Genomic DNA, 17,786 nt, shown 5'->3' with positions numbered 1-17,786 from the left:
CTTGGATGCCATCCTTAACATTTTCCCACGTAAAACTGTTGACTTTTTATTCATCCTTACTAGAAAACCTAGGAGTCTGGGTGTGAGAAGACTGATGTCTCTTCATATAGTATCAAAACAGGTTTGGCAATGTGTCTTCTAAAAGAGAAACCCTAGAGTCACAGCCTTCTTTTTCACACCATGGCACACCAGGTTTCAGGACCTTGGCCAGCACCTGTTTAACAGTCTGTCAAAAGTGTAAAGACCTCAAAGACTTGTAGTGAATGACTAAATAGGATCTCTTGTGGCTGGAATTTGTATGATCAACAAAATTTAGAATTTGATTTTTTTCCCCAGGGCTGAGTAACTTAGTCCTGTTTGTTTGTTTGTTTTGTTGTTGTTCCTTACTTACCTAAGTGTAGTGTTAAGTTCAACAGCATCAATATTGCCTAGGTGCCTGTAAGAAACACAGACCCCTATGCCTCATCCAAGACCTGAGTCCATATCTTCAGTGTAACAAGATTTCTAAGTTGTCTCCATCTGTACCAATCAACAACCTTAGTAGGAGAAAAGAAACGATGACTTAGCTTATGACCCACAGGCAAGATATATGGTCTGATAATGGGGAAAGCATTTAATTTGGGGATAAAGTCTCATGGAGCACATGCTGGCCTCAGTCTCCTGATCCTCCAACATTTGTCTCCTGGATGATGCTATTATAGGTGTATACCACTATGCCCAGCCGGAAAAAAAAAATTTTGTTTTGATGCAGGCACCATTGTGACATCTCCATCTCCTAATCATGTGGATAGTGGACATGAGACTCCCACCTTACTCAGGCTTTTGCTACTTAAATTATGCCTATCTCACTCCGTAAGGATCAAATATAAGGACCAGTGAGATAGTTCAGCTGATGAAGGCATGTGCTGCCAAGCCTGATAATCCCCAGAACTCACATGGTGGAAAGAGAGAACTGACTCTTCCAACCTGTCCTCCGACCTCCACACATGTGCTGTAGTGTACTACATGTGTACACACATGCACACACATGCACACACTCACATACACACACACACTATACTAATACATACGGATAAAACTAAGAACCAAATATAAATCTGGCATGGCGGTGCCCTCTTATAATTACAAGACTGGTAAGGTTGGCACAGGATCACAAGTTTGTGGCCAGACTGGACACTGTAGTGAATTCTAAAACAACCTGGGCTACACAGAGAACACTGTCACAAAAACAGTCCAGTGTAATAAAAGAAATCACAAGTAAAGGGAATGTCGGCCTCTGCTTTCTTCTGAGTTTAGTTTTGTCCTTAGCTCCCCCTTTACACCTGACCAGCACCTGTGTAAAGTTATATTACTTGTGTCCTACAGCTCCCGGCTTGGAGCTCTTGTTTCCATTTTTGCTTTGTCTTTGTTTTGAATTGTTAGAGGCAAGGTTTCATGTAGCTCAGGCTAGCCTCAAATGATTAGCCATGCAGCCAAGGATGACCTCGAGCTCCTGATACCCCCTGTCTTCCCCCGACCTGCCTCTCAGGTTGTGGAATCATAGGCATGCTCCACCATTCCAGGTTGCTTGGGAATGTCACGAGGTGTTGAGCACCATCAGTGCTGAATCACTGACAAGTGTCATCTTGTTCCTGTGTCCTAGGGCACGTAGGCGCACCCCTGCCTTGCAATCATATTAAGCTGGTTGATGCAGAGGAACTCAACTACTGGACCAGCAAAGGAGAGGGAGAGGTGAGCTTAAGATGTCATCTCTTATTTCTATGGGCATTACATACAGTCAATTGAAAGCAGAAACAGTGTGGATGGAGCCATTTTCTCCTTACCTGTATGTGAAGTTATTTAAAATTATTTATGCACTCCATTCAACCAAATCGCAACACTGGGATTGAGGGGACTAAATCAAGAATTTTAAATTTTCTGACCTTTAAAAAAGCTCTCCTCTCCCACATACACACCCGCTTGTGGCATGAGTTGCTGTGGTATAACTTGTCTCATCAGAAATGTGGCCATACTCAAATAGGCCAAATGAGGTGGGCTGAGCTGGGCTGTTCTTGCTCAGCCCTAGGGAGTGGGTGGAGAAACAGATTGTCTGCCTATGAAGCAGGTGCCTGAGCAGCTCTGGTAGGACTGGTCAGTTGTCAGTGTCTGTGGTGGTGGTGGGGGGGTCACAAAACAGCATAAGGGACTCCTGAGTGAGAAGAGGTAGCAAATGAAGAAAGGGTGGCCAGAGCAAGGGGGGGCACTGCTCCAGAAAAGACAAGGGTCAGATCAAAGGGCAGAGGCAGCAGAAGCATGCTTCATGCCCTCTGGTCTGTCACAGCCTGCACAGTGGCCTTCCAGTAGATGGGCAGCACACTTGTTCTTCATGCCCTCTGGTCTGTCACAGTCTGCACAGTGGCCTTCCAGTAGATGGGCAGCACACTTGTTCTCCTGCCTGGTGACTGTTGGGCAGTGTTGGGTCCCTTATGTCATGAGTGAGCAAAGCCATGGTATTTGACCCCACAGATATGTGTGAAAGGACCAAATGTGTTCAAAGGCTACTTAAAAGATGAGGACAGGACCAAGGAGGCCCTGGACAGCGACGGCTGGCTTCACACTGGAGACATTGGGAAATGGCTGCCGGTACGTACATTTGGAGGCTGGTATTCCACTTGTCAGCGATGAATGGGTATAAGATCCAGGTCACTAAGGGGCACCTCTATATGCACCCCAAACTTGTCCTGTATTCTGCTCTGTTGCCCCAGTAAAAGTGATAGTGGCCTTTGGGGAGGACAGAATTTGGGTCTTAAAACCAACTTCCTATACTTTGTGGATTCCAGGAAAGGGTTTAGTAGTGTATGGGGCCCATTGGGGAAGCAAAAGGGGGTACATTTCTTTATTGCTGTATAGAGACACCATGACCATGGGAACTCTTATAAAGGAAAACATTTAATTGGGGCTGACTCACAGTTCAGAGGTTTAGTCCATTATAGTCATAGTAGAAGCATGGTGGCACACGGGCAGACATGGTGCTGCAGAGGCAGCTGAGAGTTCTACACCCTGACTGGCAGGCAGCAGGAAGAGAGAGAGCCACTGAGCCTGGCTTGGGCTTCTGAAACCTCAAAGCCCCCAGTGATACACTTTCTCCAACAAGGTTACACCTGCTCCAACAAGGCACCAAGTCCCAATTGTGCCACTCCCTATGAGTCTATGGGGTCACTTTCATTGAAACTGCCATAGCCAGGGACACTGACCACAGCTGAGAGGTTGGCATCTGGAAAAGGGAAAACCTTGGAGTTGGTAGGTAAGGGATGCTTTAGTTCTTTTGGCTCTGCTGGGAATTGGTTTTGTCACCCTGAGCAAAGCCACACTCCTCTTTTGGGCCACACCCTAGCCCATTTGTGGAAACTGAATCTTCATAGCATTCTTTGGCTATGGCTCCCAGATTTTAGCTCAAACCATTTTGCTTCATTTTCTCATTTAAAAATGGTATTATTTATGTATTCTGTGTACCTGTGTGCTTGTGTGTGGGTGTCCACTCCGTGGTGATCATGGTGATCATGAGGTCAGAGGACAGTTTGCACACTTTGATTCTCCTACTATGAGAGTCTTGGGTATCAAACTCAGGTCCTAAGCCTTGGTAGAAAATGCCTTTACCCACTGAGCCACCTTTCTGGCCTACATTCTCTTATTTTAAAAATGAGGGTAATAACATTGTTGGCCTCTACAGTAATTGTCTCAAAGAACAAATAAGATCATGGCTATAAAGTACTTAGTACAGCGGCTGGCATGCATCAGACAACTACACAAATCCTCTAAGGAAAAGAAATGTTGCCAACACCCAGAGCCCTTTCCTAGTGTCACTCATCCAGGGGACCTCTTCTGTTGCTGCTGTTTGTTCAGAATCTGAGGTGTTGAGTTTTTCAGACACATAAGTGATACCGAGCCCTCTCACTGGTCCTGGGGCCAGGTGAGCCAATCTGCCTCTTCTTGGGCTGGTGCACTTGCCTTTGAGAAGCCCTTGTACCTGTGGCAGATGAGAACAAGTCTCCAATGTGTTCCCTGGAACAGGGACTCTGCTCAGGGAAGACATACATTTTAATTTTTGGTGTAAGTAAGAAGGGCAAGAACCAGGGAAGAAGCAAAGGACAGACACTCACTGGATCTGACTCTCAGGCCTTGCAAGAGAACAAGGGAGAGTAGAAGGAATAGTCGGGCCAAATCAGCAGAGAATCAGAGCCAAATGGGCCCACAGATATGTAGGAGAGGGGCCAGAGAGGCCTGTGGGGCATGGACATCTGTGGAGGGACAGTTGTCCTATAAGTCAAGGAAGATTGAGACTCAAGGCCCTGCACTTGCAACAGCCCATTTCAAGGCCCTGCAATAAATTTTTATTATTTTTTGCTTTTATTTTTGATGATGGTGGTGATGGAATAGGGTTTTTGAGAAGGTCTTTCTGTGTAGTCCTATGCATAGCCCTGGCTGACCTCCAGTGTGCTGCTATCCTCCTGCCTCAACCTCCCAAGTGTTGGGATTTCAGGCATGTAACATAAAGCCTGGGTTCTTTATTATTATTTTTTTTTTCATAAGGAAAGGGTCTCAGAGCTGAAGCACTGAATTTGAATGAAGCCTCCCACCATTCAGGCCCTGGTGAGAAGTGATAAATAAATCCTTGTGAAGTAGTTGGTATGCTCAGAAACAAGAAACTCAAAAGCTGCCAGCAGCCCATGGAGTCAGTATCAAAAATCACCATTTCTAAATAAGGGCTGAATTTTAATTGGAATTGTTCTTACGTTTGAAATGAGAGTTTGTTCTTTCCATGTTGCTCATGTCAGGCCAATTGTGCATTCAGGGTTTAACTTCATCTTAGCTATGATGTGATTTTCCTGAACACTGTTTTCCTATACATTGTGTCTGGCCTTTTTGTTTCTACTCACAAACAAGATCAATCTGTAATTTTCCTTGTAAAATACGACTCTGGTTTTGGTGTCAGCTTATTTGAATGAATGGATGAGTGATGTTTTTTGACATTCCCCCCCCCCATTTTCTGGAAGACCATGTGCAAGGCTTCAATGATTCTGTTTAAAAGATATTTGTGCTTTAAAAATTATTTTATAGTAACAAATGAAAGAGAAAATATAGTCCTCTAATCCAGACAGTCCTGGCTTTAAATCCCGAGTCCTCTGTTCCCTAGCTGTGTGGCTGTTGGAGAAGTTAACTGATGTGTCTGATCCTCATTTTCCTCCTTAGAGGGACGGAGGTGACAACAGCTGGCTGTTGCTTTGAAGACCAAAGAAGCTAGTGTAAGGGAAGCGTAGGAGGTCAGCCCCAGTGTTGAGAAACACAGGCCTGCTTTCTACCTCTCTCCTGGAGAGAGTAGGGATGGAGGATATTTAAGAGTCTCTGTGCTCAAGATGTAGTTTCCTTGGGAGGAGGAGGAAGAGGTGGGTGAGACAGGGGTCTGTGCCAAGAGGGAGAGGTAGGCAAACAGGGATGACCATCCCCAAGCTGGGTCAGGCTTGAGGAGAATGATCTCCAGAAGCCTCATTCTGGGTGAGCTGTGTTCTGGGTGGACAGATCTGGGCAGACAGCCTGATGGGAGTCACAGACCAGTGGTGAGATCTGGGAGCCAATGAAAAGATCTAGCAACTTAGGCATATGAAAATAGTTATCCCTGCTGTGCTGTTCTCAGAGATAATGAAAGTACAGGTGTGTGTCACTTAATCACCCCAGGAACTCAAAAAGGTCCTGGGTCCGTGAGGTGAATAGGGTGCTAGAGGCTACTGGCCCCAATGCACACTCCCTATCCTCCCTGCTAGGGCACATTGGAGAGACTGGGGTTTCCAACACCATCTGGTAGCTGGGTAGGAGCCACAGGCTCTCTGAAGAATCTGCTATCCACCAGGAGATGGCAAGGGTGCTTTGCAGTTGAGGCGGTAGCTAGGGCAATAGACTCTACTGAAGTCAAAGAGAATGAACCTGGAGATGTTGGTGAGGATAGATGCAGCTGGAGTATGGGCCTGGCTAAGAGGAACCATGATGGCCCAGAGATGGATCTGATCAGGGGCAGATAAATGCCTGCTTCTGTGGTGAGGGTGGCTGGGGAAGCAGAGGGACCTGATCAGGCTGATCCAGAAGGAAGGATGGTGGATGCTTAGGGTCCAGCGGAACTGGCATGTCATCCATCTGGGGTGGACAATGGCTCCCTTGAGCCCCATGCAACATCTCTGTAGACACAAAGTGAAATAGCTTGTGCTGAGGTGTACAGGGTAAGTCTTCAGTGAGGAGACAGGAGTCCAGCTTGTTAATAGCAGTGCTGTTTTAGAAAATTGTCTGTTCAACTCTACAGGAGGGAACACTTAAAATCATCGATCGGAAAAAGCACATATTTAAACTTGCTCAGGGGGAATATGTCGCACCAGAGAAGATTGAGAACATCTATATCCGGAGTGAGCCTGTGGCGCAAATCTATGTCCATGGGGACAGCTTAAAGGTGAGCAATAGTGCTCCAGCCCTCCTGCACATACTGGCCTGCCAAAAACTCCAGATTAGGTTGTGATTTCTAGTCAACCACCAGTATTCACCCATACATTTCAGGTCAAGAGGGAAAAAAAAATCCTTTCCAAAAGAGAAATTGTGGGGCTTGGGACTCTAATTCACTTGGTAGAGTACTTGCCTGAGATGCAGGAAGTCCTGGGTTCTGTGCCCAGCACCACTTAAAACCAGATGTGAGGGACAAAGGCAAAGTGATCATGAGTTTAAGGCCAACCTCAGCCTCAAAGCAAAAATCCAGAAGAAATCTTGATTACTTAGGGTTTGGTTAATTGCAGTTAAGGGAAATGAGTTGCTTGAAGGCATAGAAATAAACATTTCTACTAATTTTAATGTATGTTCACTAACTTCCAAGGGGGAATTTCTTGAGGCAAGATATTGAATAAAAATTCAGAATTTTGCCTCTCTCTCTATCTCTGTCTCTGTATATGTGTGTGTCTGTGTGTCTGTGTGTGTCTGTTGCTATGGGTTGAACTCAGGGCCTTCCTGCATGCTAGCTAGGCACTATACTACTGAGATATGCCATGCTCTAAGCCCTGCTATACAAATAAATTGTATAAGTTAATTGGTATAGTAATGCAAGGAGTAATGCCAATGATAATTTAACTTATCAGTATTAAAATGTTTCTTGTCAATATCACTTAGATCACAGTCAGAAGAACCAAAAACATTCTGTGGTATCAGAGTTATTGACTCTTTTCTATTCTATGTATTTACATATAATATTAAACCTTAAGTCACTTTTAAAGAATAACCAGAAAAATTAAAATAGTTCTTTGCAAATAATTTTGAAGTAGTTCAGAAGTTCTGGGAAATGTGTTTTGGATCACAGAATTTGGATCAAAGTTGTTTGATTAGCAACCTCTAAGATGTGAAGATCTGAGATTGATATGAAAAATCAAGGGGATATATCAGAAATTGTGTGTATGTATGTATGTGTGTGTGTGTGTGTGTATGTATGTATGTCTGTGTGTGTCTATGTGTGTGCATGTATGTGTCTGTGTATATATGTGTGTGTCTGTGTGTATGTGTGTATATCTGTGTATGTCTGTGTGTGTGCATGTATGTGTCTGTGTGTCTGTATGTGTGCGTATGTATCTGTGTATATGTGTGTGTGTCTGTGTGTGTGTGTGTGTGTCTGTATGTGTCTGTGTATATGTGTGTGTCTATGTGTGTCTTTAATTTTTGGCTTTTGAACCCAGGCCTCAGGCATGTTAATCACATGCTTAGCCACTGAGAAGCCCTTTTGTCAGATCAGAAGTGATCGGCCAGGACTGTGTGTCACCCTGTTGAAAGTGTTTTACAACCTCTGAACAAATGTTTCATAACGGAAGACTTATTTTAGGAAAGGGTGGAGTATGAGAATACCAAGAGATTATTTTTAAATGAGAACTCTAAAAGCTTGTGTCATGACTATGTTTTCTGATGGGCTTTGTAGGCCTTTTTGGTTGGTATTGTAGTGCCTGACCCTGAAGTCATGCCTTCCTGGGCTCAGAAGAAAGGAATCGAAGGGACCTATCAGGAGCTTTGCACAAATAAGGTCTGTACCCCCAGGTGCTTCCTGACAGGGTGCTGAGCACTTTATGAGGCACATAACAAGGGGACAGAGAAGCTGCCATGGGTGAAATCTAGATGCATATGGAGTATCTGGTATTACTTTACACACAGTAGGAACCCTAAACCAGTGATTTGTCTTTTTGTAGTTGCTTGGATTATTCCTGTTTACTTTTTTTAAAATTGAGTAAACCATTCAATTCTTAGGTCCAGGAGCCATCACACAAAGTTTATCTAGCCTTATCATCCCATGACTTGAAAGGGTAAAGTCTAAGAGGAGGTGATTTGTCCCAGGCCACACAGATGGTTCACAGCAGGGTCAGATGTGAACACAGACTTTCTGCCCCTTGCCTAGAGAAGGTGGGCCTCATGTGCACTGGGTTAAGAGGTAGTGATGGAATGGAAACAGTAGCACAACTCTCCTTGCTTAGAGCATGTGCCCTTCCTACCTTCCCAACAGGCTTGTGGCATGTGTCTAGGGAGGCTTGTTCTGTGCTTCAGCAGCAGACAGGCTGGTATCTCAGATTCCATTTCCCCTTGCTAAACCCTGAGCTTGCATATGGGTGGCAGCACTACCAGGCTGACCGACAGAGCACTTTAAATAAAGCATGCCCTAACCCATTCACGGTGACCTCTTTGGCCATTTGCATCCCTTTCTCTCCTGGTGAGAGATAGTAATTGGCGTGGTACCAGGTTACCCTCAACAGGGAAGGGACTAAGAGAGCAAGTGTCTGCTCTGTCACTGCTCAACCTTAATTTAAAACTTTATTCCTTCTATCCCCATTTTGAAGTGTGTTCTTACTGTTTTGCTTTCATGGTTCAATTCAGGAGTTGAAGAAAGCCATTCTGGATGACATGGTGATGTTGGGGAAAGAAAGCGGACTCTATTCTTTTGAACAGGTAACTGTTTCCCATACCCATTCTATCTATCCCTTTGCATTGCAGCATGGTGACCCTGAGCCATACTCTCTCCTCTGTGATGTGGCCAGCTAGAAGGCTATATGCCAACAGACACTCCCCCACCCCCAAAAGGCCTGTTTCAAGCCAACTGCAACTCTCTGCTCCTAAACTAAAATAGGTCACTGGACAAGTAAGACTGTGCTGTTAGCCTTATAACCGCAGGCAATCATAAGGCTGAAATAGAAGCCTTGCTGTCACTGGTAGATCATGTGGGCCTGCTCGGGCTCCCAAGTGCCCTACCTTATTTTTACTTTTTGGGCACTGCCTTCTTGGCAGCTTATTTGCTAGGAGGACACTATCTGCCCAGCGGCCTTCTGCAAAGAAGGAGGAAACAAAGCACCCACAAAGAAAGGACACTCAGTTCCTCTTGGCCTTAACTGTAGCTGGGCTCAGGACTGACTGAACATGCTCAGTCCTACTTGGTGTATCTCTCTGCTTGAGTAAAACCCAAAGAGAAAAAGTTTCCAAGAAGAAAATAGTAATATGCTGATAAAAATGTTTATCCTTTGAATTTCAAAATACTTGTCTTTCATAAGATTGGCATTTTATAGTGGGAGGGAGGCCAGCAACAGTGAGATGGCCTAACAAGTAAAGGTGCTCACTGCCACCCCGGCTGCCCTGAGTTCAGTCCCTGAGTCCCATATGATGGAAGGAGAGAACTAACTCCTGAAAGTTGACCTCTGTACTCCATATGCATGTGTATCTTCATGTATACAGAGAGACAGAGACACAGAGAGACAGAGAAACAGAAATGTAACCAAAAATGTTCAAGAATTGCTTTTCACCAGGCAGGTGGGCACACCTATAATTCTAGCATGTGGGAGGTAGAGTCAAGCAGATCTCTGTGAGTTCAAGGTCAGCCTGGTCTACACAGAAAGTTCCAGGACATCCAGGGCTCTGTGGAGAGACCCTGTTTCAAAAACAAGCAAATAAATGTTTCCCATTTAAAAAGTCCCCCAAATATGGTGAGGGATCTATAAAGCTTATAAGGTTTTTAAAAGTTTGTTTACTGCTTTGATGATAGCTTAGAACTATTTTTCAATTGGTTTTAAATATAAAATTCGTATGTTTAATCTGAAATTAAAATATATCTATGTATGAAGATATTTTTAAATCTCTTTTTTGTTGTTGTTTTCGCCTCATTTTGGACAGGGTCTCATGCTATAGTGGTCACAGGGCAGAGTGGGCAGGCCTGCTACTTACCACATAGCTCATTTCTATCCTCCTGTCTCAGTCCTCCAAGTATTAGGATTTCAGGCATGAGCTACTTACCATACCTAGCTATGATTTTAATTTCTTAATTTCAAGCTAAAGAAATCTAAAATAGTTTCAGCATTTGAGCCTATTTTTCTCTTGAAATAGATGTTTACATTAAACCAGTTTGAGGAAACAAAACTTTTATTTGTCAGTAATTATTTTAGTACAGCTGAAGCTTGAATTTGAAGTGTCCCAGCTGCTTTCTTTATTTTTTCACTCTTCAAACTTGGTAGAACTTATTTCATTGTTTTTCCTTAATGGGGATCTGTGTGACTGGATCGTATGTGACCTTGTGGTGCAGGGGCTGCCCCTGAATGGTTCCAGACCTCGTAGTCTGGGTCTTGTTGAAGGACAGGCTGGGACTGCACCTGGGGACATCCCTGTGAATTCCTAAGCTCCTCGCGCCCTCTGTCGGTGCTAGGATGCATAACTTACAGCAGGACACAGAATAATAAAACCCACACACTGGGGTTAGGAGTGGGAGGAATTGAGATGATGGTGTGTGTGTGTGTGTGTGTGTGTGTGTGTGTGTGTGTGTGTGTGTGTGTGTGTTATTCTTGAGGCTATTTTAGAAGTAACCTTCAATTAAAATTCCACTGTTCTCCATTGCCTTTGGTTAGAGTGTTAATGAGAAGAGAGCAATCTTGACTTTCTGTATGCCCTGTGCAGTTTCTGCTCTAATAATCTGCCCTCACCATGGTAACCTCAGATGCAGGAAAGCCATGTGGCATCCCAGAGGTCTTTAGTTTTATTGCCAAACTTGTTATCTCTTGGTTTCTTCTGTTCTCATTGTCCTCACTGCGCTGTGGCATCCTCCCCAGTACGGTTAGCACGTAGCCTCTGCTGACCATAGCAAAGCAAGCAGCAGGGCTCCCGCCCAGGGGAAGCTGTGCTCCAGACATGGGCCCTCCTTCGTGGCAATCGTCCCCGTTGTTCCACAATCCATTCTTGTCTTGGTATCTTCCCTTCTCAAACATAAACAGGCAGAGTCTCGGGATGTGGCATAGCTGGCAAAAGTTGTCTAGTAATGTAGCCCTGGGTTTGATGCACAGCACCAAATACACTAAGCATGGAGGCAGTGCATTCTTATAATCCCAGCACATGGAAGGCAGGTGCAGAAAGGTCAGAAGTTCAAGGCCATCCCAACTTCAAAGCAAGTTCCAGGCCAGGCAACCAATGCTACATGGGACCTTATTTCAAACAAATAAAAGCAAAAGAGTTCAGCCAGGGATGTCGGCTCACACTGGCAATCCCAGAGCTAGGGGAGGTTAAGGCAGGAGAATCCTAAATTCAAGACCAGCCTAGGCTATGTAGTGAGACTCCATCTCAAGATGGGGGAAAAGGGCAATTAAGGGTTAGCTCAAAACACAACGAATGGCATAACTGAGTCTAGAATTTAAGTAATCATACATAAACTTTAGTAGTTCAGATTTCCTGAGCTGGGTTGATTGCACTGAACTTTGAATTAGAAAAAAAAATGGTTTTACTGTGGCATAATTTCCGGAAATATGCAATTCTAAGAAATAGGTCAGCCATTAGTAATTTACAGGGGTCTGTGAAATGTGTATTTTACTAAATGGGTAAGTTACACTAAAAATATTCTATCACCAATTAAATGATGTAGATGACTAGAGGATATTTGAACACATTTAATTGTGATTTAATAATGTTCTTTGTATTTGTGTGCCTCATTAATTTGCATAGATAATACAAAATTAACTTTGACACAATAGTTTTTTTTTTCAACTTCTAACCAGTGCACCTCTCTTTAGACATACTCTATTTCTTCTTATTGAAAGAGATAGTTGCTGAATCAATTTAGGGATGAATTTATCATTTTCTTGATTCATGAAAATGTTTTATTTTTCTTTCATCTTAAATTGTTTGTGTTTATTATCTACAAGCAACCTTGAGTTAATATCTTTGAAAACTTAAAGTACTTTGGTTCTTCAGAGATACAGACATTTATGGGTTTTGTTGCTGTTGCTTTTTTAAAAAGTTTTTTTTTTTTAGATTGTATTATTTTTATTTTATATGTATGATGTTTTGCCTGTATATGTGGCCATGCACTATGTATGTACATTTCCCTCAGAAGCCAGAAGAGGGCATCAGATCCTATAGAACTAGAGTTACTGACAGTTGTGAGCTGCCGTGTAGGTGCTAAGAATGGAACCTGGGTCCTCTGGAAGAACAGCCAATGCTCTTAAACAAGAAATTCTCTCTCCAACCCCTAGAAAGTTCATGTTCTTATGAAATGATGTAAATGGAAAATCTGGAGGTATTGCATTCCAATGCAATAATTAAATGTTACAGTATTTTTTAAGTGGAAGTTCTATAAATCTCATTTCAATGACAAGTGTCAAGAAAGAAAGCTAATGTTAGGCATTTTCTTTCTAATTTCTTCTATAAAATATATTAAAAGTTACAAAGAGCCAGGCATGGTAGTGCACTTAGGAAGCAGAGGTAATGGATCCCTATGAGATTATACAGTGAGTTCTGGGCCAACCAGAGCTGCATAGTGAGAGGCAATATCTCAAAAAATAAATGCATATACATACATAAATACATACTCACATACATATATACATACATACACAATACATACATACACACATACAAAATCACATACATACATGTATACATAAATACATACTCACATACATATATACATACATACACAATACATACATACACACACATACATAGTCACATACATACATGCATACACACACACACACACACACACACACACACACACACACACACACACACAAGGCTGAAGAGATGGCTCAGTGGTTAAGAGAAGTCATTGTTCTTCCAGAGGACCCTGGCTTGATTCCCAGCACTCACATGGTCACCGGAGTCAATTGTATAGGTATTTTGTGTAGGAATGTAAATGGACCCAGGGCCACTCCTGATAGCCTGGCAGTGGTGTTGCTCTGATCTGCTCACTGAAGGGCTAAATTGTGAGCTGGATTCAGGCCCCAGGTCCATTTGGCCCTCTTTGCAGGGCTGGATATGGTGGTACAAGCTCAGGCAGAACAGTCCTGCAGACAGCTGGGTAGAAGGGCAGCACACTCAGTTGCGCTTCAGGAGCTGATTTGACAGCCTGTTTTAAGCCCTTCCCCTTGAGACCTTGTCCCTTCCTAGTCTCCACACCACCTAAGAAATGTCATGTGGCTCTCTGTGAAAGCTATCATTTGTTCCTGTACTGCACTTTCTGGGGTGTCTGCCATCACAGCTACATTTCCAGTCTTTGGACTGAATGTAGAGTCCTGCCTGGTTACTCAAGTGCTCCCATGTCCCACTGGAAAATCAGAAGAGCTGGTAGCCAGGCTGTAGACATTGTATCCTGGCTTGTACATTTCCTTGGGAAAATCATAATAACTCTATAAAGAAAAGAAGGTAGGTGAGGGGTGTGGTGCTGTAGCCTTGCTATTCTAAGATGAGGAAGCAGAGATATCACAAGTTCAAGGCCGTCCTCAGCTATATGGGGAGTTGGAGACCATCCCAAACTACCCAAGACCATGTCTCAAAAAAAAAAAAAAAAAAAAAAACCCAAAAATATTCACCACAAAATGGTGATTTCTAAATTTTTTTAAAAAGGCTTTTAAAAGTTATATTCATGTTTACTTTTTGTGTTAAGTGTTTTCCATGTATATCTGTGTACCATGTGCATACAAAGTCCACAGAAGTCAGACGAGGGCATCAGAACTCTGTAATGGGCATTGCAGATTGTTGTGAGCCATCATATAAGTACTGGAACCAAACCCTGGTCCTGTACAGGAACAGTAAGTGCCTTTAACCCCTGATCCATCTCTCCAGCCCTGTAACTTCCAATACAGTTTACATAAAACGTGCCCTCTTGTTGGTTTGGAAACAGCTAAAATCTATCTTCCCTATCCCTAACCATCTGACCTTCCCATCTAATCCTCTTTCACCCCGCCTCCATGAGCCTCTTTGTCTCTCTCCCACCCCAACCTTCCTGTCCCTGACTCATAACCACCCACAACCCATGTCATACTACCTGAGAAGTGGCCTGTGTATGTTTCCTGCTTCTCAGTACTTTAAGCTTTTCCATTGGGACCTGTTTCAAGGAACGTCAAGTGTCTTAGGACTTTATGTGTGCTAACAACACACTAGGGGAAGCTGTATTTCATAAGATTCAAAGAAATCTTGTCTGTTTTGGGTAGCAAGCATACTGAGAAGGTTTTCAATATCAGGAACTTAACTTTTTAATGACATGTATGTGTATGTTTACATATGTGAGGGTGCAATGTGTCCACATATGTATGGCAGTTGGAGGACAGCCTCAGTTGTTATTTGCAAGAATGCCATCTGCTCCTTTAAAGTGGAATCTCTCATTAGCCTGGAACCCACCAGTTAGGCTAGACCAGATGGCCAGAAAAAGCCCCAGTAATCTTCCTGCCCCCAATGCTGGGATTACAAGCATGTAACACCACATCCACAAAAAAGGGGGTTCTGAGCTTTAACCCAAGTTGTCATGCCTGCAAAACAATGACTTTACTCACTGAGCCATGTCCCAGACCTAGAAACTTGATTTTGGAACACTGTATGAAGCCTTCTTCAGCCAAGAGCCTCTGATTTCCAGCCATTTAATTTGAGTACCCAGATAGAAACCCTTGCACTATATAACTCCTGGTAAAGGCAGCTACTGTATCTGCAGCTTTAGCACACTGCCTGCTCCCCTCCTGGCACACCCATTACCTACCTAAGGTAATGGTTTATCCTTCATTTGCACAAGTTTCCTAGAGATAAAGAGGGACACAACAATGCTTAGCTTTGAAATTTTTGACATTTATTTCATTAAAATATGGATTAAATTCCAGAATTTAATTTTTCATAAAAGCCTTTTTAAAAAAGTTAGAAATATAATATTTTCAGGGGTCAGTTTTCTTTTTGTATTGAGGGTTTTGTTTTAGATTGTTTTTTTGGGGGGTGTTGAAAAAATCAGTGAATATAATGGAGGGTTTTTTTTTTGTAAGAATTCTTTGTCACCTCTAGTCACCTGCTAGAACACTGCACTATTAATATCAGATACATCTCTCCAGCCCCTTGATCCATCTTAAGTGTCATCTGGCCCAGCTTGCTGGCATTTAAAAACTATGTCAAGAATGACGGTCAAAAATGCCAGGAAGATGTACTGCTCTTTACAGTCCCGCTGATCTTCAATATCATATGTACCACATGCTCCAGCCTGCACTTGTAATAGGCTGGGGAGATGTGGGCACCATCCCCTCTGCCTGAGCACACACTCGAGCCACACAGCAGCCTACTCTACCCCCTCTCCCATTTCCACATCTGACCAAATCCTACTTCTTCTTCCAAGTTCAGCTCAAACATCCCTTTTTTTTTTTTTTTTTTTTTTAAAGAACCTTGTCTGTTATGATTTGGATGTGATGTCTCTCACAGGGTATTGTTTTGAACATTCAGTTCCCAACCTATTTTGAAGGTCATGGAGCTTTTAAGAAGTGAGACCTGGCTGGCAGGAGTTGCTCCCTGTGGTTTCAGAAGGTCACAAACACCTCTGGTTCTGGTCTAAATCTCTCTGCCTTCTGTCTGCCTCTGTGTGAGCAAGCTGCTGCCTCATTCCCAGTCACCAGTGGAGCCACTGTGTTTTGTCCTCCTCAATGGGGGACTCAATCCCTCTGACACTGAACCAGAGGATACTGTTTTGGTCATAACAATGAAAAGAAACATAAAAATGAAACACAACTCAAATGCTGCGAAGCCTGGGTTATGTGATGTATTAAAAAGAAATGCAGTCAACTCACACAGAAAAAAAAACTGGCTCAAATTCTACTGGGGTTTCCTTCTTTGCATAAGTGGAAAGATGGAAGATCCCAGGTAGCTACAGGTCCTCAAAGCCAATGACTCTTCCTGTCTTTCAACTTCTCTCTATTCTCTTAGTGTGTTGACTTTTCTCCAAGGTGGCAAGGTGGCTGCAATAGCTCTCAACACCACTCATATTCAAATAAGGAAGAGGGGAGGAGATGGAGGTAGCCATGTCTGACATTTGTTAGGGAAGCAAAATGTTTTTTGGATCTCATGGCTCTTCTCTAGCTGAGAAATCAGAGAACAGGATTGTCATGGTATGTATTCTGGACTCTGACTAAATCTGGTTCTATTAACATGGGGGAAGTGGGGAATGGTATCACTTGTTGAATTATAGTTCCATGTGAGTAAGAGCTATTAGTTTCTCTTTGTATCCCTGATGCATAATATAGTAGCTGACACACTGCATATGCTCAGTGAATATTGATTATCTAAGCTGTTCCTGAATCTGTGTTTGTATCTTAACATACACATTCTGATGTGATTTTAAAGTATATATCACAATGATATTTAGTCCAACTATTTAATAATATAAGTTACTAAACTCACTAAGCAACAACAACAAAAACACTTAATTTGGTTCCAGTTAGCAGGACACAATTTCTTAGAGATTGTGCCGCTTCAGTGCTCAGCCACAGTTCAGATATAATATTCTCAGAGAATAGCCCGGGAGTCTTCCTGCTGGAGCCCAGTATGACAGAAGCTCTGAGACACCCCTAGACCATCCCTCAGTCCTTTCATGTGCTCATTCCACCTTGCCGAGGGCGTTTGTCTCGGAAGCCTGGGCTCTTCCTTGTAGAAGGCAGCAGTGAGAACCCTAGATCAGATCCTTCTATGCCCCACTCTAAAAAGCTTGACAAAAATGCATGGCATGGGCTGGGGATGTGGCTCAATTGGTAGAGTGCTTGCCCAGCACACACAGAGCCTTGTGTTCTATTCCCCCTGCTGCATAAACTGGTGTAGTGACATCTACCTGTCACCTTAGCACTGAGGAAGTGGAGAAAGAAAGGGGGATCATAAGCTTTAGAGTGTGCTCAGCTCCATAGTGAATAAGGCCATCCTGAGTTACATGAGATGTCTTGGAAACCAAAAATATCCACAGTAAAACACAGTATTACCTCATTGAGTCTTCCCTTCTCTTTGTATTCTTAATACAGATTACAGTGTCTCTAGGCAGCCATCTAAGGCAGACACTGAAGATTCCTCATAGCAGCTTCCCTCCATATTGAATCTTGTCACTATGTCTGCAATTCATCCTGAACTGCTTACCTATCTCTTATGTCTGCCTCCACCCTTGTGTAGAACAGCGGTTCTCAGCCTGTGCGTACAATGCCTTCAGAGGTCAAATGACCCTTTCACAGGGGATGCATATCAGATATCCTGCCTACCAGATATTTATATTACAATTCATAACAATATTACAGTTATAAGTAACAATGAAAAAAATGTATGGTTTGGGGTCACCATAACATGAGGAACTGTATTAAAAGGTGGCAGCACTAAGAGAGCTGAGAACTACTGATGTAGGCTATTGTCTTGTTCCCAACAAATGGAACATATACTTCTATTCTTAACTCTTCCCAAAGTCATCTTCCAATTTCTCCTGGAGACCTCTCTCTACAATGCGT

At 43.1% G+C, this 17,786-nt stretch overlaps 1 protein-coding gene across 1 annotated transcript in view; it reads left to right on the top strand.

The window, feature by feature from the left end:
• The window catches only part of Acsl6 (acyl-CoA synthetase long chain family member 6), a 57,799-nt gene that overhangs the window by 38,646 nt on the left and 1,367 nt on the right, over positions 1 to 17,786 (top strand). The window contains exons 16-20 of the mRNA XM_051180685.1: positions 1,643 to 1,731; positions 2,506 to 2,622; positions 6,329 to 6,472; positions 7,970 to 8,071; positions 8,914 to 8,985. Of these exons, the coding sequence (XP_051036642.1) occupies positions 1,643 to 1,731; positions 2,506 to 2,622; positions 6,329 to 6,472; positions 7,970 to 8,071; positions 8,914 to 8,985 (524 nt within the window). The remainder of the gene's footprint in view (positions 1 to 1,642; positions 1,732 to 2,505; positions 2,623 to 6,328; positions 6,473 to 7,969; positions 8,072 to 8,913; positions 8,986 to 17,786) is intronic.

The sequence above is a fragment of the Phodopus roborovskii genome, unplaced genomic scaffold (genome assembly GCF_943737965.1).
Source record: "Phodopus roborovskii unplaced genomic scaffold, PHOROB, whole genome shotgun sequence".
Lineage (NCBI taxonomy): Eukaryota > Metazoa > Chordata > Mammalia > Rodentia > Cricetidae > Phodopus > Phodopus roborovskii.
Note: the sequence above shows the minus strand (reverse complement) of the source record. Positions and strands in the feature narration are given on the sequence as shown.